Raw genomic sequence first — 22,096 nt, 5'->3', positions numbered from 1 at the left:
CTCCTGGTCGACAAAGCAAGGGAGAAATCAACTAAGCTGTATACGTGTTTTGTCGACCTAAAAGCAGCGTTCGACTCCGTACCGAGGGAGGCACTATGGAAAAAAATGGCCACTTGGGAAATTCCATCAATGCTGCTGCAGGCCATTATCAATCTATACTCATCTACCTGGGTAAGAATAAAACTAGGTGATGGCGACAGAATATCTGGAAAAATACCCACCCATGTTGGCCTCAAACAAGGCTGCGTACTGGCACCAACGCTGTTTAACATCTTTACAGCGGACCTGGACAAAAGCATTGCGGAAATAAAAAGCGATCCCCAAAGCTAGCCCAGCACAAAATTAGGACCATACAGTACGCAGATGACATCGTACTGTGTAGTCAGACCCCGATGGGCTAACAACGCCCCATCACGAAGCTCCATGATTACATCAGTGCCCAGGGCTTGCAAATCAATTACAAAAAAACGAAGATCGTTTGCCTCGCGGCCAGGGAAGAAATCTTTTAAATGGCATATCGCAGATAACACACTCGAGCAGACTTCTTCGTACAAATATCTGGGCATAGTGGTGGATGCCAGGTGGACTCTGAAATACCATCAACTGTACAGAAAGGCCCAGGCAAACAAGCTATGTTTCGCCTTAAACTTATTAAAAACGAAACTGAATTGTCCATCTAACTCACACCTGCTGAAGGTAATAGCTGCTAAGTTTTTACCATCTCTTACATATGGGTCAGAACTGTTCAGGTGAAAGGATGCTAATTTCTTGAACACACAACAACCAGAGCTGTTCAAACACATCTTTCGGATTCCGAAGTTTGTATCCCAATCTCAGATTCGTCTGGAATTTGGCCTATAAAATCAGCACCAAGTCAGACAAGCGGCTATTCTAAAAACATGCTGGAAACTAAGCAGCCCAAGAGGACACGCTCATGGGCCTCTGCTGGACGGAGATGAATAACCAGACAAAATCGAAAAAAGACTGGAAAACAGTATGCGTGAATGCCCTGTCAGATCTCAAGCTGGAAAAGGCATGGAATACAAACCAAACCTTAAAAAAAAGCGAGCAATGGGGCCACAAAGCAAAGATCATGGCTATCAGATAAAGCCGCAACAGCAAAGAAAAAACACAGTTGGGCGGTGTTGGCCACATACGTGAAAAAGGCGCCCAAACCTATCTAGTCAATCACATATCTACGGCCACCCAAAAAATACTACTAATTCTACGGTTGGGAACTACCATCTTAAAAGAACACACCCCACCATGGAAGCAAACATGGACGACCCCAGTCTGCAGACTATGTGGACAAAAGGAAGAATTAACGTTGCACATATTGTGCATTTGTCCCTCTTTGAAAAACTTGAGATGTCACTATACGTATTCCGTTTTTTCCAAATCAGAACATGCCGCCCGGCCATCATGCTAGCACTGAACAGTCATCAATTGCAGACAGCTTGTTGGGCCGCCAGATTTTTCCAAAGGGCACTGCAGCTAATACAAAACATTGAGAATAAGGAAACTAAAGCCATGAAATCGGATGCGTGAAGTGTAACGAATAGACTCATTGAAACACCTTTTATAACCAAACTAAACACATGAACTTCCAGAAAGCTTGTTTTCCTTTTTAACTGTTCAGGAATTTGTACTTTAAAAAAAACACGCTTTTTTATGCAACAATATTGTAAAGGTTTTAATTAAGTACACAATAAAAATTTATACCATTTGGGATTGCAAATCAAAGCAAAGTCCTACTGCTGCGAGCGGATAGATAATACTGGAGTGGCAGCCTGTATAGGGAGGGATTAGATGAAAGGACGCAGACACAATTAAGCTATAACAGTAAGGAGTAGTTTGTAATTAGTAAGATTAGATGTAGCCTGAACATATGAAGCAGCAAGAGATGGTCTAGAAAACAAGCAGCAGGCCAGAGAATATCAAGCCCTTCTGCGACAAGCAGATCCAAATAAGCAAAGCCCTATTCCCAGTTGGCCTTTCCTCGAAGAGTTCAGTGAGAAGTAGATAACGTTTATTGAAGACGCGCCCTGATAGATATGGACGTGCACGTCAAGTACTGTTTGAGGCATGTAGTGGGAATAGGCCAGCATTGCTGAAGGGTCTGAGATGGAATGGAGAATTAGGTCACGGAGACCCTGTTAGATTGGTGGAACACCCTCTTGGGGCTTCAAGTCTCTAGGCTATGAACCAGGGCGTAGGTGCACCACTGCAGGCCCTGCAGACATTACAAAGCGCACACCAATGAAAATTGCCCGTTGCCTGACACAAAATCTGAACAGCCAACTCCATGAATTCTAGAAGACAGATGGGGTGGGGGTTGAGAGGAAACAGCGATGAAGAAGCCACATAGAACATTAATTTCATTAGTGACCATTAACAGAGCCAGATTGCCCTTTTACTATACACGAAAAACACAAATCACCACATAAATGAGCTGTTTTGGCTAGGAAAAAGTGCAATGAGTACAATTTGGAAGCCTTAATTATTGATACGTAAAAAAAACAAATCACAAGTGTTTTTGCCACACTAGCAGACCAAACTGGTGAATGACTGAGCATGATATTTTAAAGATTGGGTCACTCTTTTTGCATAGTACTGCATGGGACTAATCCTTGTTTTGCTCCATGATGTGTTTTCTAATTGGTCAACAGGGCCGGCTTTAGGGCGGTTGGCAACCGGCGCAACAATCATTTTTAGCAACACAGCCCATGACCACTTCCTCAGATTCCCTCGCGATCACCAGGCAAAAGTGCCCCTCATCTCTTCATAGTCCCTCTCTCAAATACATTTCATTTGTTTCCAAGCACTGGTAAAGGGTGAATTCACCAATAATGTATATTTAACCAAACAAAGCCTTTTTAGCAACATTAGGAATAGATAATGAAACACTGGGGGGAAAAAGAGAATGTCCTAACTTATTTTATGCAGTTCTCATGCAGCTCTTTGATGACTGTTCATAATAGTCACTATTCTATATTAGGGTTGTATATTTCGATTCAGATCCGGTAACCATACTATTCTTCTTACATGACTGAAAGCTCTGGGAGTGGCAGGTGTGGCACTGAGCTGGATGCGCTCGTATCTATGTGAAAGATGTCAGGCAGTAGCGCTTCCCCCGTATCAATCGGAGATTTTCAAAAATGAACATGGGGTACCTCAGGGGTCCTCAATCAGCCCCATATTGTAGAACGCATATATGCGGCCACTTCCAGATATCATTAAAACCCATCATATCAGCGTTGTCAATTAAGTCTGTGACACCCAGCTTATTGTGTCCGTGGACGGCGATCACGCGGATTCTCAGGAAAGTTTTTATGCTTGCATAGAAGAAATGGTGAGTTGGCTCAGGGACAACTCACTACAATTTAACAGTGAGAAAACAGGGATCCTGCACTGTCAGGTGGGCGTCATCCCATCAGTGCTAAAAGCGGATTTCTGGCCTATACCTACAGCTGTCAGTCTGGTACTAGTGAGCACAATTCACAATCTGGGGTCAGTTTTAATGAGAAGTTGAATTTGGAATCCCATGTCAACAAACTGTTTGGAGGTTGTTATATTCTTATCTGGGGACTCCAGAAAGTTCTACCATTACTGCCAGCCCAGGCAAGAATTTTGCTAGTTAGGAGCATTATTATGAGTCGCCTGGATTATTGCAATGCTCCACTCTTGGAGTGTCCGGGATATCTGATTGCTAGGCTCCAGAGAATCCCGGCGGCAGCAGCAAAGCTTGCACTGACTCCGGCACGCTGCACTTCTACAACTCAAGCGCTGGCAGACCTGCACTGGCTCCCGGTGACTCAAAGGATCTTGTTCAAATCCCTATGTATAGTGTTTAAGGCACTTCATGGACAGGGGCCTAACCCGCTACAAGGCAGATTCAAATGGTATGAACCTGCACGCAACCTGCACTCGTCGACTGCTAGTCTTGTTAGGATTCCTAGGATAAAGAAAGTAACTCTGGGGGGAAGAGAGTTCGGCGTGGCAGCTGCCCGCCTTTGGAATCATCTTACTTTGTAAATTACGAGACTACAGGACCTAATGACGTTCCGCAAGACAGTCAAGACGTGGTTCTTCCCCAAAGTATGACCCTCTGGCTTAGCTCTGTAACTTCTCCTGCCAGTCTCCTTCCCAATGTCACAGCGCCAGGATGCCTGTAGGGTTACAGTGTGCTCTATAAATGTTAAAAATAAATAAATAAATATTATGAACTGGGGTAGCAAAAGGATCTCCGTCACAAAAGCAGAAATACATTCAGCTAAACACATAAAATACAGATCGGTTATGTGCACAGTATGCCTTCTTAGCAGCGGGCATATTAATCCTCTGCGCTGCCTTATGTGGAGTCAAAACTGCCAATAGACAAAACTCTGCTCACTCTCTCTAGCAAGAACATTAATCACAAGAATTATCTTGAAATGTTTAATGCTGCTTGAAAATTGTAAGTTATTGCTAAACACCGCGCCCATTTCCTGAGGTCAGCGCCACCCTTCCCAGGTCAGTGCCCAGTGCTGCCGTACCAGACGCACTGCCCTAAAGCCAGCCCAGTTGGTCGCTGCATGAAACATCCACTCAGATGGATTTGCACAACCTTTAATAGCTGTGAACGCCACGATGGAGACAGAGCTCTGTCCCAGCATTTACAGTCCCAAAATACAGACATTGCAGCCCCTATCCATTAAAGGGACAGGGACCCAATAATAAAAAACAATTTCATAACATGAAAGGACATAGGGACGTAGTATCCAGCTGACAGTCTTAAAGTAGAAGCTTTCCCTCAAACACAGATACCACTTTACTAATAAATACCACCACCCTTTGGAGTATACAATTATTGGATTGCAACTACAGTAAGGGTCACAAGCCATTGATACGTATTCTTGTGAGCCACAATGGAACATTGAACACCCATTTCACACTCCCTTTTTATTGTGACTCACAGGGACCCACTTTTATCGTCTCTGTAGGACGGTGCCAACTGTAGCTCAAAAACCCTTATACTTGTAGAAAGAAAGAACCCCCAAATAATTCTTCGTGGGGAGAACACGACATGTTATAGAACTACATCCAGCTTGTTATCACAACAAGTCCTCCAACAAAATCTTTAAAAACTAAGCAAAAAAGTGAGTATTTGAGAGATCCTTCTCAATATTATCTATGAATCTATAATTTATCAGAGAAGTTCTACAGAGGGATTGCTCACTCAAAATGTTGCTTAGATTCTAATGTGACACCCTATCTGGGTATATCTTCAGTAAATTTGAACTGAAAAATAATTCTGTATACAGAACTCAAAGTGTAAGCTTTAAAGACTGTAAATTGGATTTATTAATTCACTTGACTTGTAATGTCTTTTTAATACATAGTAGCTGTGGTTATTGAACTTGTTAAAGCATGACATTTTGCACAATGTAGGTTTGGTGTGTGTGCAAATCAGTTTTACATGTTTGGGACTAAGGACCTGATTTAGAGTTTGGCAGGGAGTTGCCTCTCCGCCAACTGAAGGTCGACCCACTTCTTTTTGAGTTGGGCAGACCTATAGCATGTCGATGGCAGAGACTATTCTGTCTCCACCACCGACATACATCTTTGACGTCTAGACAGTGTAAGGGCTGTCAGAGGTTTTGCCATTTGTCAGCCCCCTGTATTTAGAGTGAGTGCACAAATGGCAAGCTTTCACTGTCAATCAATGCCAGCTAAAACCTGGAGGTAAGGGCCAGTGTAAACCACAAAATGATCCCAATGCCATGGAAACAAACTCCCACGGCGAGTGGGTCACTGATTTTCTTACTTTCAAAAACAAAAATAAAATAAAAAGATTGAAAGTTTGCCATACCATCCCTGTCATTTTGGCGGAGCAGCAACTGCCATGATGCTGGTACCTGCCAAGACAAGAGATATTTGCTGGGCCTGCGCCCAGCCCTAAATTTGGCATGCAGGTTCTCAGTCAGGGCAGTGGAGTACATTACTCAGTCACAATGCCGAAGTAAATCCCGTCTGCCAAAGTCAAAATCAGGCTCTAAGTGAATAATTTAAATGAATAATTTAAGGACAGGTGGGCACGGTTTAAAGTTTGAAGACCCTTTGGCTGCTAACTCCTCAAAAGAGGCTCGCACTTTAGGGAAAAAAACAATGAAAATATTCCCCAATCAGTTTTTTTTCTTCACAAAATAGATGACATGGTAGCACAGGAAAATTTTTGGGGCCATATGTAGGAGGCAAAAAACCAATCGGTATTTGGAGTATCAGATGTAGGGGGCCAAAATATTTCCGAATCTGTAAATTTACCGATTCTGTAAATTACCGATTCGGTAAATGTACAGATTCGGTAATATGGGAAACTATGTTTCTCTAAATGAGGCTAGGAACTGAGAGGGTAGGGGATGAGATATCAGCAGGTTTTCTGCAAGAGTCATGACCGTCTTCCTCTAAATCAGGCCTCGGGCATATGTTTGGGATTGAGCACAAGAGGCCCTGTTCACAAAGAGAAATATTATTGTGTAGATTTACTCATGTGTAAATTTACTTTGACTCTTTGTATTAACTGTACTACATTTGGTTATTCACTATTTCAGAGTGTAAAGTAACTAGAAAGTGTACACAATCCCCACATCCTGAAATGAGGTGGTGGACATAAACGTATAAGTCATGATTAGTCATTTTTTTAAATGTATGAGGAGGTCTCCGCCACCCGGGGCAAAGACCTCCCTATGGTTAAGGAAAAGGAATTTTGTAAAGGTTCTTTAACTTTTTAAAAATATATATTTTTTAAAATGTGTATCTTATCAATCAATCAAGAGTATTTGTAAAGCGCGCTACTCGCCCGCTACGGTCTCAAGGCGCTGGGGCGGGGGGGGCTCGTAAAGCCAGGTCTTGAGTTGCTTCCTGAAGGAGAGATGGTCCTGGGTGAGTCGTAGGTGGGTGGGAAGGGTGTTCCAGGTCTTGGCCGCCAGATAGGTGAAGGATCTTCCTCCGGTGGTGGTTCTGCAGATCCGTGGGACGGTGGCGAGGGCGAGGCTGGCGGAGCGGAGCTGGCGGGTTGGCGTGTAGAATGTGAGGCGGTTGTTGAGGTATTCGGGGCCCAAGTCGTGGAGAGCCTTGTGTGCGTGGGTGAGGAGTCTGAACGTGATCCTTTTGCTGATGGGGAGCCAGTGCAGGTCCCTCAGGTGGGTGGAGATGTGGCTGTGTCGGGGGATGTCCAAGACGAGTCGTGCTGAGGCGTTCTGGATGCGCTGGTGTCTTTTCTGTAGTTTGGCGGTGGTCCCAGCGTAGAGGGGGTTCTCGTAGTCCAGACGGCTGGTGACGAGGGCCTGGGTGACCGTTTTCCTGGTTCCAGTGGAGATCCAGAGGAGGATCTTATGGAGCATGCGGAGAGTGGTGAAGCAGGAGGAGGTAACGGCGTTAACTTGCTTGGCTATCGTGAGGGAGGAGTCAAGGATGAAGCCCAGGTTGCGTGCATGGTCCGTGGGCTTGGGTGGGGGGCCCAGAGCAGGGGGCCACCAAGAGTCGTCCCAGGCGGAGATGGATGGGCCGAGGATGAGGACATCCGTCTTGTCTGAGTTCAGTTTCAGGCGGCTGAGCTTCATCCAGTCTGCGATGTCTTTCATTCCGTCCTGGAAGCTGGCTCTGGCGGAGGTGGGGTCGTTGGTGAGGGAGAGGATCAGTTGGGTATCGTCGGCGTAGGAGATGATGTTGAGGTTGTGCTTGCGTGCGATGGCTGCGAGGGGGCTCATGTAGACGTTTAAGAGGGTGGGGCTGAGCGACGAGCCTTGAGGTACGCCGCAGATGATCTTGGTGGCTTCTGCGAGGAAGGGCAGGAGACGGACTCTTTGGGTTCTTTTGGAGAGGAAGGAGGTGATCCATTCCAGGGCCTTTCCTTGGATCCCGGCGTGCCGGAGGAGGGTTGTCAGGGTGCGGTGGCAGACCGCGTCAAACGCAGCCGAAAGGTCGAGCAGGATGAGGGCGGCCGTTTCTCTGTTGTCTAGCAGGGTCCGGATGTAGTCGGTGGCCGCGATGAGGGCGGTCTCGGTGCTGTGGTTCGCTCGGAATCCGGACTGCGATGGGTCGAGGGAGCCGTTCGTCTCCAGGAAGGCTTTCAGCTGTTTGTTGACCGTTTTCTCGATGACTTTTGCAGGGAAAGGGAGGAGCGAGATGGGGTGGAAGTTCTTGAGGTCTGAGGGGTCTGCGGTGGGTTTCTTCAGGAAATGTATTTTACATAGTTATGTAAAATGTGGAACAAAAGAAAAACACCATACCACTATTAACTTAATTCTGATTTAACCAGATCAATTATTTATATATTAAATTTAAAAAATATATTTTTTAAAGATGTATTTAAAATATCCCACCTAAAGTAAAATGTGTATAATTCTCTAGTATGTAGTAAAAGTTACTAAGATATATGTATAAAATTCATTTTAAATAATGTTGTTTTTTTTCCAATTTAGCTACGTTTATTTTTAAATTAAAAAAGGTTATAATATAATGTTTATGTTTTATTTATATACCAGTACCAGTGGTTGGCCATGTGCAGTGCCTGTCTTACTCCAGGTCTAAGATGGATGCGTTTATGACTGTTTTGGGACTATTTTGGCTGTAGTAGTTTTAAAAGTGTAGTATGAATATCAGACTGGGATTACTCTATTTTTGGGTGAGTGCATGCCCCTACCCAAACCCCTACTTACCCCTCTCAAAACTCCTCCTTAAACTTTCTAAACCCGACCTGTTTAGTAGTAAGTATTCCCTATTTACCAGCCACTTGACCTGCCCCATCCCTCATTTACAAAAAAAATAGAAACTTGGGAGGAGATCTCTACATAGAAATGATAGGCTGGGGCAGACTGATGCATGTGAATATTATTTTGTAGTACAGGAGTAGTACTATTGTAGTACTCCTTAATATACAATAAAGCGCAGTTTGTGAATATGCCCCAAAGTAGTTCTTATTTATAAGAAATGAAGTCTCATATTACTTGGTACAGGCTGAATCATGTGCCTACTGAATGACAAATATTGTTTATAATAGATTGAGGTCAACTACATAGGTTTGGCAGAAAGCTCTGTGCAGAGGGAGGCAAGTCTATTTATAGGCTGATCACCATAGGATTGAGTAAATGAATATAAAGGCATGTTACAGAACTTCCAAGGTCCTTGTCTGCATTTTAACGTGGTCTTTGATTACTGCATTAATTTTGTTAATGTTGGATTCACTGATGCTCTTTTATAGCTTGCGCTTCATATGTTTTAGAAACAACACAAATATATACCCAAATGACAACTGAATATTTTGGTATTCTCATAAATACAGGCATTTAAACTTTACTGTTAATTCTTTATAGTAACACTAGGACATGTTTGGAGTTTCTCACCCAATAATTCAATTATCTCTCTGTGCAGGTCCACTTCCTTCTCCTTGTTAGTCATCTCTTTTATCCCTGTTGAGGTATCATAAGCAGCATCCTGAGCTTTCACATTTTCATACCTTGGAAAGAGACAAGTGGGAATGATATCAAAGTTGGAAGTTGGGAAATACTATATTGTGTCAGATAAAAGAGAGGTAGCTGAATAATGTAAACAGGAAGGAAGCGTACAGTAAGCACCCAATCTGTAAAAAATTAAGAATGGGACACTGGGATACAGGAATATAAGAACTCCACCTGTAAATGATAGTACAGTGAGTGCACCAGGGCATATAATAAACATAGGGATTTCCGAAAGGTAAATGTGTAACAGGGAATATATACTGTCAAATAACTAAATGAAGTGTCCCTCAAAAATAAGAATGGGAAAAGGAACATATTTATTGACAAAAATCAAACTGTAGGTTTTGCCGTACAACTCCAAACATATTTATGGTTTAATGATCTTTAATATCATACAAGTAAATAATATACCAATGCGCTCAAAGTGAAATGGTAAAGAAAAAGTACATAATATTACCACTAATAACTTGACTTTTTACAATGCATTACACACTTCTAATGTTTATAAATGCTGCAGATAATGAGCACTCTAAATCAACTTATCAACATCAAAAGGATGGAAGCCCGAGTCTGTCTATCTGGGATTCAAACTTCTAACCTTTCAAACACTGCATGGTTCAGCAACAACCATTGCACTCAGTGAGCCATACCATAGCATGAACATTAAAATACTGAGTTATAAAATAAAGTTTGAAAACTAAGATGAAAACAGAAGCTCAGAAAGGAATATAAAAGTATGAATGATAAACTAAAGAATGTATTAAATAGAAAAGGCAAAAGATAGACTAGAAACAAAGAGAAAGAGAGTTAAAATGAAGAGCAAATAAAAATATATAAATAACAGCAAAAAGTAATCCACAAACCACATGAAGAGAATGGATACTAGTGAAAGAAACTTACAAACATAATAATGAAAAGAAAACAAATAAAGGCAAAAGAAAGTAAAAATATCACATAAGTAAACAACATAAAAGCAATAGCACACATCTAACATGAGACACAAAGTAAACACTAAACAGAATGGAAACTAGGGGAGTAAAGTGTAGAGAGAAAAAACAAAATTATAAATAGAAAAAATAGAAGGAAAGAAGTAAATAAGATAAAATATACTACTAGAAAATGAAAGACAAATATAAGAGAACATAAAAAGAAATTTAAAGCAAAATAAGAAATAATTAGAAAAGAGAAATCATAAAAGAACACATTGGTAAGAAAATGTGAATATAAAAAAAGAAACAAGAAAATAGTAAAACAAAATAAAAAAATAAAATGGAAAAGAAAAAAATGAATTGGTAAATGACAAAGAAAATAATAAATAAAAATCAATATAGAAGTGCAATAAACTAGACGTTCTTTCCGTGTTGAGTAACAAGACTCCAAAGAACTCATGTTTAATCATTTCTAAATATCTAGGGCAAAACTAGTACGGTTCAGGGTACAAATATTGCAAAAGCTATGCCCCTAATTAGAAGATGGTGAGATATAAAAAAATTGGCTCACCTGAGGAACACAAATACATAAGTAAAGTGTAGTGTGAAATAAGTAATAGTAAAGGCTCCTCATACATTTGTATATGATGAGCTGTTAAGTGCCGATAATCGTACCTGCTCAGTGTGCTCTTCACATCCTGGGGAGAGAAAGACAGACACCAACATGAAACTACTAGAGGTTGCGTTCACAGTAAAATGTATTCACAAGTGCAGTAATTTTAAACAAATATATACAAATAAAACCAAGTATATTAATAATGAATACATACTTTTTTTATTATTGCTCTTTAGAAATAAAGCATGGGTTAACTTATGAATGCAGTCAGTGCAGTATGAGTCTTTCTACAAAATAAGATTAGCTCAGTTAAACAGAAGACTGTTCTGCTTGTTGGGTTTGAGTTCTTAAAGATGCACATTTTGGAGGGAAGAATGCAATCTCTTTATGGTGGAGATTCCTGTACCATAGATCTTGGCCATTTGAAAAAAATGTATACTTCCTCGGATCATGGGGAAAAAAATTATACATGCATTGGCATGCAATTAATTCATTTATACACTGGCAAATCTGCCCCAGGAAATATTAACTTTTAAGCCAGATGATACAAGTGGCCATATCGGATTGAATGCCTAGTCTATCTGTCCTAGGCTACTGGCTGCTCTCTGACATACGACATTGTGCTTGGCCCCTATTCGATGTGCTACAATTTACTCTCCAACCCCAAAAATGTGCAGCAGAAAACGTTATTCTATTTGAGAGGAAGTTCGCCCGCAGATTTTTTTCCATATTACAAAGTGTCACTAGCCCATGTTCTCTATGTGTGTCTAGCTTGTATCAAAGAGAAGATGAGCCATCTCCATTCAATATTTTGTGAAATTAATGTAAGGAATTGCTCATTAGCTATCACTCACTATTAGCAGAGTACAGATGTCCGAATAATCCGCATATTTGCTAAATGTATGGGCAAAGTCTCTGTATGACATATGTAGTATACTGTAGGCAACTTGACTAAGAGTGGTGCTATCTCTATGACTGGTCTTTCAACACACAGTCCATGTTTTTTTTTGATAAACCGATTTTTCTGAGTTTAAGGCAGCAAAAATGGCACACACGCATCGCAATACAGAATAAAGTACCATGTGTAAGCAAGGCAGCAACACTCAAGTAGTACACCAAATTAGAGCGAGCAATGTCCAAGAATACATATCAATGTCTTGGGTAATTTGACCCAGCCATTTTCCCCAAACCCGTCTGTTTGTGGGGTCAACCCCTGGCCTCACAGACCACACGTTCGTTCTGCACACACCAATCCACATCGTGTCTCCATCTCTACAGGGTCGGAGGAGTATGAGACATCCACCGTGTAGCAATGTCCCATTTCGCAACTAGGAGGGCTGTGCCTGGAAATGCCCTCTAAGCCCTCAGCCCCCAGGAGCCCTCAAACACACCAAGTAATATCAATAAAGGGGAAAGGGAAACGTCCCGCCAAGGGGCATACAACAAATCTCAGATCACTCTGGTCCAATAGTGATGTACCCCCGAACAGGACCATACCATGTGATAAAAGTCTGCTGGTTCAAAGCCACAGGGGCGTAAGGCAGAAGTTGGCTGAAGGACTGCCCCACACAGGTGGATTGGAGAAAGCTATGCAAAATAAAGGTAATATGTTTGTACCAGCCGCAGCCGAGAAGAGATGTTGAGTTCACTAGGGGCCATCAGGGTATCTCGCCAACCTTTGTCTTCCATGGGACCCAACCAGCCCTCCCAACGGGTTCAAAGATGGTCTAGCGAACCAGGGGAATTGATTATGAGTGTGTGATAAATCTGGGCGATTCCTCTGTGGCCCAGGTTACCCATAAGAAGCTTAGTCTCCAGGGGGTTAAACTCCGGGAGGGTTTGACAAGACTGGATAGGAGTGTGGAGAGCACGTCTGAGCTAAAGGTATTTATAAAATTGGGTATTTGCAAGGGTATATGTATGTTGAAGGTCCTGGAAGGAGTGTATATGTGTCTCAGACCACACATTTCCCAATTGTGTGATAACAATAAAGTCCCAAGATTTGAAACATCAGAGTACTGTCACCTCTTTCAACCAGGTACCGTGCCAGAGAGGGGTGTGTTGTGTAAGTCTGGTCTCCCGTTGTACATTTCGAAGTACAGCTCTTCATGCAAAGAACACCATCCTGCGGTACAGAACGAATATGCTACTTACCAGTATGCATCTGTTCTTGGCATGTAGGGCTGCTGACATTCATATCTGTGCATAGATCGCCGCCTAGTGTTGGGTCCGGATGATCGCACATTGTTGTCCTGGAAGAGTCTTCGAAGTTTCACGAGATAGGTGGCTCCTCCCCTGGACTACAGTGCGCATGGGCATCAACTCCATCCTCAGATTGTTTTTTAGCCATTGTGGCCAAGATGGAGTGAAACTAAGTGAATGATGACCATGCTAGAAGTATATGTGAATTCTGCAGCTGCTACGGGCGCCGGGGAGGAGGGCGGGCGATATGAATGTCAGCAGCCCTACATGCCAAGAACAGATGCATACTGGTAAGTAGCATATTCGGTTCGAGGCATGTGGGCTGCAGAATTCATATCTGTGCATAGAATACATAGCAGTCCCTCCATTAACGGCGGCCGCCCGTGCCAGCTGCAGCAGTTTGGAAAAGTGTTTTTAGAACAGCCTGCCCTACAGCTGCCTGCTGTTTGGAGTGCACATCAACACAGTAATGTTTTGTAAATGTGTTTGTGGTAGACCATGTAGCTGCCCTACACATGTCTTCCAAAGGAATATTTCCAAGGAAAGCCATGGAGGCCCCCAACTTTCTGGTGGAGTGGGCCCTTGGTGGAATGGTGAGAGTACGCTTGGCTTTCAGATAGCAGATCTGAATACATTTAACGATCCACCTAGCTATACCAGCTTTGGAAATGGAGTTACCTTTGTGTTGTGGCGCAAAGGCAACAAAGAGTTGTTTAGTTTTCCTAAAATCCTAGGTCCTATCAATGTAATACATCAGGGCCCTTTTGACGTCAAGGGTGTGGAGCATTCTCGCCACCAATGACTCCGGATTTTGGAAGAAAACAGGCAATTCAATAGTTTGGTTAATATGGAATTGAGACACAACCTTAGGAAGGAATTTAGGGTTAGTGCGAAGCACCACCCTGTTAGAATGAATTTGAATAAATGGCTCTTGGATAGTAAGCGCCTGGAGCTCACTAACTCGTCGCAGCGATGTAATCGCTATAAGGAAAGCCACTTCAGGACCCATCAGCCGGGTGAGAACCACATTAAGGTTCCACTCCGGAGCTGGTGGAGTTCGCAGAGGAATGACTCGCTTGAGTCCTTCTAGAAATGCTTTAATGGCAGGCACCCTAAAAAGTAAAAGGTGCTGCCTGTTCTGTAGATAAGCGGCCATTGCGGATAGATGTATGCGAATGAAAGCATAGGCCAGATTGCATTTGTACAGATGGAAGAGATAACAAATGATGTTCTGAATAAATGCATCTAGCGGGTCAATGTTGTGGTCTGCACAATAAATGACAAACCGCTTCCACTTAGCCGCATAGCATGCTCTTGTGGTGGGCTTCCTTGCCTCCCGAATGATGTCCCACTTCCACATGCTCTGAGCCAGATGAGAACTGTGGAGAGTGTGTTCCTCCCTGCTTCTGAATGTAGTACATGGCCGTCATGTTGTCCGTCCGGATCAACACGAACTTGTTGCACAGATGTACTTTGAAGGCTTTTAGTGCCATGAAGATCGCCATCAGTTCTAGAACATTGATGTGCATCTTCCTTTGCTGTGGCGTCCATAGTCCCTGCACAGTGTAATGGAGTACATGAGCTCCTCATCCCTGGAGAGAAGCGTCCGTTGTCAGGATGATCTGTGGCACAGGCTCTTGGAACGGTCGTCCATTGCAAAGGTTTCGTGGATTCCACCAATGCAGAGAGTTGTATGCCCGACCGCTCACCAACACTAGGTCTTTCAACTGTCCGTGAGCATGGGTCCACTGACGTGCCAAGCACTCATGAAGCGGACGCATATGTAGTCTCGCGTGCGGGACTATGGAGATGCAGGAGGCCATCATGCCTATCAACTGCATGAACACTCTGAACTTCTGTATCAGCGATTGAATGCTGTCGACCCTCACTGAATTTGGCTGCGCAGTGGCCGCCAGAGTGTCTATTGTCGCACCCAGATACTGTTGTGGGCGGGCTGCAGGTGGGATTTTGGGTAATTCAGTGAACATCCCAGTGCAGAAGGTGTATGGTGTGGGACATGTGGGCGGCACACTGCTGGGCCGACTTTGCTTGGATGAGCACCCTGGGCGCCGTGGTGACCCCAAAAGGCAAAACCTTGAACTGGTACTGTCGGTTTTGGATGGTGAACCTGAGGTATTTTCTGTGTGACAGGTGCAGTGGAATGTAAAAATATGCATCCTTCAGATCTAACGTTGCCAGGAAATCCCCCTGACTGGGTAACGGGAGCACTTGTTGCAGGGTCAACATGTGAAAGTGCTTTGACAGAATGTATTGATTGAGGGGTCTGAGGTCCAGAATGGGTCTGAGGGACCCGTCCTTTTTTGGTATTAAGAAGTACAGCGAGTAGACTCCTGTGCCTCTTTCTGCCACAGGCACGAGCTCGATCGCCCCTTTTTGCAGCATGACGAGTACCTCCTGCTGCAATAAGTGCAAATGCTCGGCCGACATAGGACGGTGTCTTGGGGGTATGTTGGGTGGAGTGGATGTCAACGCCAGACAATAACCGTACTGGATAAGTTGTGTGACCCACCTGTCTGTTGTGATGGACTTCCAGGCTGGCAGGAACTGCTGAAGTCTCCCCTCGACCGGTGTTGCATGGTCGGGGGGCAGTGACAGGGCGTCACTGTTTGTTGGTGGCAGAGGATCTGGAGGAGTTGTTTCCTCGGCCCCTGCCCTTGGTGCTGTTTCCGCGATATCCACCTCGATTTTGCTTGGTGTAGGTGGATTGCGGGTTGCCCTTATAATACTGCGTGTTCTGGGAGCTTTGGCCTCTGGAAACACCTCTATTGCTGGAACGACGAAAAGAACCACCCCTGAATTGCTGGGACTGCAAGGTCCCCATGGATTTAGCAGTTTCGGTGTCCTTCTTTATTTTCTCTAAGGTGGTGTCCACCTCTGGACCGAACAAACGATCAGGGTTCACTGTCTGATTAAGAATGGTGGTCTGTATCTCTGGCTTAAACCCCGAGATTCTAAGCCAGGCATGTCGTCTTAGCATAATGCTAGTGTTGATGGCTTTGGCCGCGGTGTCAGCCGCGTCCAGTGCACACTTTATAGATGCATTGGATATTAGCTTCCCCTCTTGGATGAGCATCTCAGCCGCCTCCTTGTATTCATCAGGCAGGTGCTGCAACAGGGTTTGTAGTGCGTCATAGTGTGCCCTGTCGTACCTTGCTAGAAGTGCTTGTGTGTTTGAAATGCGCCAAACATTGGACGCCTGAGCTGCTACCCTTTTCCCCGATGCCTCGAACACCTTTGATTCTTTATCTGGGGGAGGAGCATCACCCGTTGTCTGAGAATTGGCCCTCTTCCAGGCATTCGAAACCACAAGAGAGTCCAGAGGCAGCTGTCCCCTTATATAGATAGGGTCAGAAGGCGCTGGCTTATACTTCTTCTCGATCCGTGGGTTAATTACCCTGGCTCTGGTAGGCTCCTTAAAGATGTCCCCAGCATGATTTAAGACACCCTTTAACATAGAGAGAGTTTTTACTGATCTTTCCGAGACGGAAAAGGTGTCAAAGAGAAAGTCCTCTTCGATGGGGTCCGCATGGAGCTGGACGTCATGGTTTTTAGCTGCCCGTTCAATGAGGGCATGAAAAGCAGCAGAATCCTCTGTAGGTGACGTTTTCACCGTGTAGAGCCGAGTGTCAGGGGCAGAATGAGGATCACCTGGGTCAGCCCCAGCTGCCCAGGGCTCGTGGACATCATCAGTGTCCGTGTAGACAGGATAGCTGTACTCCTCCTCATCATCACCATCACCAGCGTCCACGTCGGAGTAAGTGGGTGACACATCATGGCCACATGGAGAAAGTGGTTCCACAAGAAGTGGAGCAGACGTAGAATCCTTTTTCTTCTTTAAAGGAATCTTGTAGGACTCCATAGGTTGTTCTGGGGCAATTTTCCTCTTAAGTAGGGAAAGCCTGCCAGTTTCCGCATCAATAAAGTGTTCACGATGTTCCTCCACCGAAGATTGTCGATGCTTCTGTTTTGGAACCACCGTCGACTTCGGCATCGAGGGCCCCGTTTCGGGCATGGCCGTCCCCGACCTAGGGGCGAAAGCCTTCGGCGCCACCTTCGGCGGCAACGTGAAATGAATGGGCGTCGACCCCTTATGAGGTTTCTCGACAGTCTTCGAGGGCGGAGCATCTTTCGGTCCGGCCATGGAGGCCTTCTCCTTGATGCGTTGTAGGGAGTCCGTAACCTTCTTGGTGAAAGCCGCAGACGGCCGCACCTTGTCGCCGGGATCCGTCGAGGCACCACTGGGCGTGGACTCTTGGATTGCACAGCTCTTGGTCTTGTCCTGTTGGCGCTGGGTCCTGTGAACCTTCGGATCATCGACCCTTTTGTCGGAGTCGACCTTCTTTGGCGCCGATGTACTCGACTCGACAACCTTGACTTTAGGCTTCGGCGTGGCAGACTTAGTCTCGACGCCCTTGACATGTGTTTTCGGCTCGACAACAGCCCTGTGCTTCGTCGATGCCGACGGCACCGAGTCCTTCGATCCGACCAAGGTAACTTGCTCTTTCGGTTTCGAGGAGGGCACTAGTGCTTTCACTTGCGTCGAGACCACTGGAGTTGCTTTCGGTTTCAATGTCTCATGCCGCGGCTCAATAATAATGTCCGTAGCCGAGCCCGAAGGCGGGGCCGTAGAACCCATCGTAAGGTCTTGGGTAAGGCCCACTGGCGATCCCTCGACCTGAGCCTGTTTAAGCAGTACGGCTCCAATGTATGTTTGAGTTAGCTCCTTGCTCGAGCTATTTTCCATGGCCCCAAGGGCCCCATCGTCGTCTCCTACCTCGTCAACGACTCATCTGTCTCAAACATCCCTACGTCCTCGTCGCAGTCGACCTCCGATGCGGGATTCGACAAGACTTCCTCGAGTTCCGGTCCGCTCCCTCGTCATCCCCGACATTGAAGATGTCCACCGGCGCGTGTTGCTGGGCCTCCTGATGCGCAGCGCGTCGAAGCTTAAGCGTCTTCTTGGATCTGAAATGGGAACAAGCCATACACTTGGCTTCATCATTATCCGGCGACAGACACTTGTTGCACACCGGGTGGACGTCGATATGGGGATACTTCGAGTTGCACACGGGGCATCTCTTGAACGGACTCCGGTCCATAATGAACATTCGATAGAGTCCGTCGCGTCGACTGGGCCTCCAGCGTCGAGAGCACGCGGGTTGGTAGATTCCGGCTCGGAACCGAACTGGAATAGGTAGGCACCGAACGCGAGACAATACCGACGCTGAAACTAAAGACCTTTTGGTCTTAAGAAAGTTTTTTATCGATTCCAACAGAGACACATCCGAACCCAAAGGCGGAAAAAAACAAACAATCTGGGGATGGAGACGATGCCCATGCGCACTGTAGTCCAGGGAAGGAGCCACCTATCTCGTGATACTTCGAAGACTCTTCCAGGACAACAATGTGCAATCATCCGGACCCAACACTAGGCGGCGATCTATGCACAGATATGAATTCAGCAGCCCACATGCCTCGAACCCCCCTGCCAGCCTTCGGGCAAGGACAAGGACAGACAGTGGCCCCAGCAGTCGCTCGAGTGTACGCGGGAACCACAGACATCTCAAAGCGGTCGGCCGGCATCCACTTCTCTCCCGGGCGCCGCCATCTTGTGTGCGGGTGCATTTCAGATTATCTGCTCCCACCTTCGATGTCAGCAGACCCCTGTTGGTCGAAACGCCTCTGCACATCTCTGGGTTACAGCGGGGTAACTAGAGATGTCTACTGCTCCACACTTTCAGGTAGGATGCGAGCCGATGACGGAGGGGTCCAGAGCACTCTTAGAGTGAGACCACTCGTAGCCACACCTCCTCCATCACTCTTAATGTGAAAATGTTGAAAGTCTAAGATAATGGTTAATAATGCTTTTTTTAAATTATGATGGTTTTAATTAACTATACAATCAAGGTTTATACACTAACTTCCTTCGCTGCGCTCTTCTGCCTGAGAGGTACTGCTGCTTAGGGCCCTTGACCTCACAGCTTTTACTCTCGCCAGGCGCAGCCTCATAAAAACTGTATGAACTGCCTACTCTGCTTCAGGTCAGACCCTTCTTCTCTCCTTCTCTTTCACCACTCAGAAATCTCGCATGGCTCTGTGAGGCCCAGACTATTTACCCAGGCACTCACTCACTCGCTCGGTGAAGAACAGCAGGCCATCCTAGAATGTTACTTTTTCTTCAGATCCAGTTCACTGGGAATCCTGGAATTCACATCACCCTGTCAGACTACAAGGCTGCCTGTATTGGAGCACATCATAACTATGAAATTGGCATTCTAAAAATGCAAAACTGCACATTTTCAAATGTTTTTTCCTGTGAGGAAATAAAGAAACAACACACCCATTCGAATGGTATTAAAGGTATGACAAAGGGTGGAAAAGTGATTGCGTTTGTCAGGTGAACTCTAATTTGTATGTCGTCGTTTAAGAAACAGTTGATATGAACGGAATTCAAATCACAGCGCATGGTTATATTTCCCAGAAGGTAGTAGCCTATAATAAGATCGTTTCCTCAACCCTTAGACAGCTGGAAATAGTGATTGTTTAAATGTATAACATATCACAATAGAAATCCGGTGATGTTGCAATACCGAAGAATCACTATAGTCTTCCTCCTGTCTTCAGATAGCAAGGCTCCCCCAGTTGGAGACAGTGCCAATCTATGTGACCAGGCAGAGTAATAATAACCAGTATCTATGTTTCTCTCTCATCCCAGTCCCCTTTCTCCAGGTCTACTGCAAACCAACATATTTGTTCCTGTATAGTTTGCAATGGGTTCAGTGAGGGGTGGAAGCATACATTGCTCCCATTTTATTGAGTTTATAAGATTAGTGATTTCTGACACTAATGAAAGTGTGCTACTCATCTAGTTCTCTAGAATTAAAACATTTTCCTACCTTTAATATCTCAACATCCTCCTGCTGACACTTAACTTCAATCTCTCTAATCAGGCTGCCAAGGACAGATTGCTGGTCTTCTAATTTATTTACTGTCTCCTTGATGCTCTGCAGACTTTTCTTCTCTTCCTTCTCCAGGGTGCTGAGGCGACACATTTTTTCCTTCTCCAAAAACGTCTGCAGCTTCTCGAACTCATCCAGGATTTGCTCTCTCTGGCTCTTGAACTGCGACTGCAAGATAAAAGATAAACCCCATACTCAATTTAGTAGCACTTCAGAATAAATGTATAAAGCAATTATTTCAGCCTGACACATGATGCAGGTCTTTTTTTAAATCATTCACTGGGTGATAGAGGGTCACAACATATCACCAGAGAAAGAGGTCTCCAGATTTACAGCAGAAGGTAGAGCAGGTTGTTTTTTCCCACACATGGATATTTCCTAAACTACTATTTGTAATCTTGGTGGTAGAGGGTTGGTGTTTTGGTGTATGAGAAGAGAATAGAACAACTGTAGTGCAAGCTTTAATAGAAAAACAGAAATATTTATGGGTAAATTGTAATGATTCCACAGCGCTTGGTCTTGAATTGCAGATTGGGAAGTCAAAGATCTGAGGTTGGTCTTGGTGTGGGTTAGGTTGTTTGCTTTGGTAAAGAGTTTGGGATGTCAGGAGATGCTATAACTTCATAAGAAATACATTGGGCCGTAAAACCCATGTCTCTGATCCATGGGAAGACAGCTGCGGAGCTGTGGTCCCAGGCAACGGCAGCAGACATCTCCACAAAGAAATATACATCATGTGTAATTTATGTTTTTTTTGCGGCAGCCCAAGTTTAATGGCTGTAAGTTGCAATTATTTATACGCTACATGAAAGTACAGAATATGTTTTATCGGCTGCAGTTAGTGAAAGAAAGGTCTTGTTTAAAGGACATCTCATGATTTGAAACGGACTAGGTCGGCCAAAAAACCTTATATAAGAAAGTCTGTCAAGAGTTTCTATCTATGCATTGTGTTTCTCCTTTGTACTAAAACAAAGGTAATTCTGGTTCATCTAACAAGAGTAAAAATATTGAAAATGGAAGGGATCATTTTAGTGAGAAGTACCTTTGGGTATCATCAGCATACATGAAGGTCCGTGGCGTATGCTTTAACATACATGATAAACACATGCATGAAATATGAAAACTGACCATAGACACAATTTGATTCCTAAAAAACGTACCTCTTACAAGTAAGCTGAGAGGCATCCAGTGAATTAGCGCAAACCCATGCCTGGTGAAAAAAGTTTCTAATCACATGGGTGACAATATAAATCCCCTAAAGTTCTACAAATCAGACCACTATGGTTATAATTAGGCCAAGGGTAATTCAAATTAGCTGGTGGCAATGGTCACTGAGTTGGCACACCTATGCTTGTCAATTGGCTGGATCGGCCCAGAGGATAATAATGCTGACATTTTTGCTAACACAAAGCCAACAAGCATATTGGTGGACGACTTGAAACCTGGTAAACTCTTGCGGGTGGAGCATACCCTGGACAGGCCATTCTGGTTATAACCGCCGGACTGCAGGAAGCGGGCCTCCCAGATAAAGGTCATGGCAGCCTCTCTGGGAGATTATGGGAGCTGATCAGCCTGTAGGAGCTCCAGGCTCATCGCCGGTCCCACAACACCCTGCCCTGGGTAGGGAAGGTGACCCTGCCCAATGCCTGGAGCCTTGGCATGCAGGAGCCCCCAGAGGCAGACTGCCAGCTTGTTCCCAAGATCCACCAACAAGCTTTTTATTTACAGCAACTTTAATATAAGCTATAGTAGCTGGAACTACTGTGGCTCCCAGCAACATACTTGCCCTTGTTATGAATGGATTTAGAGTGTACTGATTTCAACTATAGGGCCTCAAAAGAGTTCTGTATTGCTATTTGTTAGAAATGGGAT

At 44.6% G+C, this 22,096-nt stretch overlaps 1 protein-coding gene across 1 annotated transcript in view; it reads right to left on the bottom strand.

The window, feature by feature from the left end:
- LOC147717635 (E3 ubiquitin-protein ligase TRIM39-like) overlaps nucleotides 1-22,096 on the bottom strand; it is a 333,005-nt gene that overhangs the window by 180,999 nt on the left and 129,910 nt on the right. Inside the window, exons 3-5 of the mRNA XM_086924432.1 lie at nucleotides 20,162-20,392; nucleotides 11,102-11,124; nucleotides 9,384-9,496 (exon numbers count right to left, since the gene is read on the bottom strand). Of these exons, the coding sequence (XP_086780558.1) occupies nucleotides 9,384-9,496; nucleotides 11,102-11,124; nucleotides 20,162-20,392 (367 nt within the window). The remainder of the gene's footprint in view (nucleotides 1-9,383; nucleotides 9,497-11,101; nucleotides 11,125-20,161; nucleotides 20,393-22,096) is intronic.

This window comes from Lissotriton vulgaris, chromosome 5 (assembly GCF_964263255.1).
Source record: "Lissotriton vulgaris chromosome 5, aLisVul1.2, whole genome shotgun sequence".
NCBI classification, from domain to species: Eukaryota; Metazoa; Chordata; class Amphibia; order Caudata; family Salamandridae; genus Lissotriton; species Lissotriton vulgaris.
This window is presented reverse-complemented; position numbering and strand designations above follow the sequence as displayed.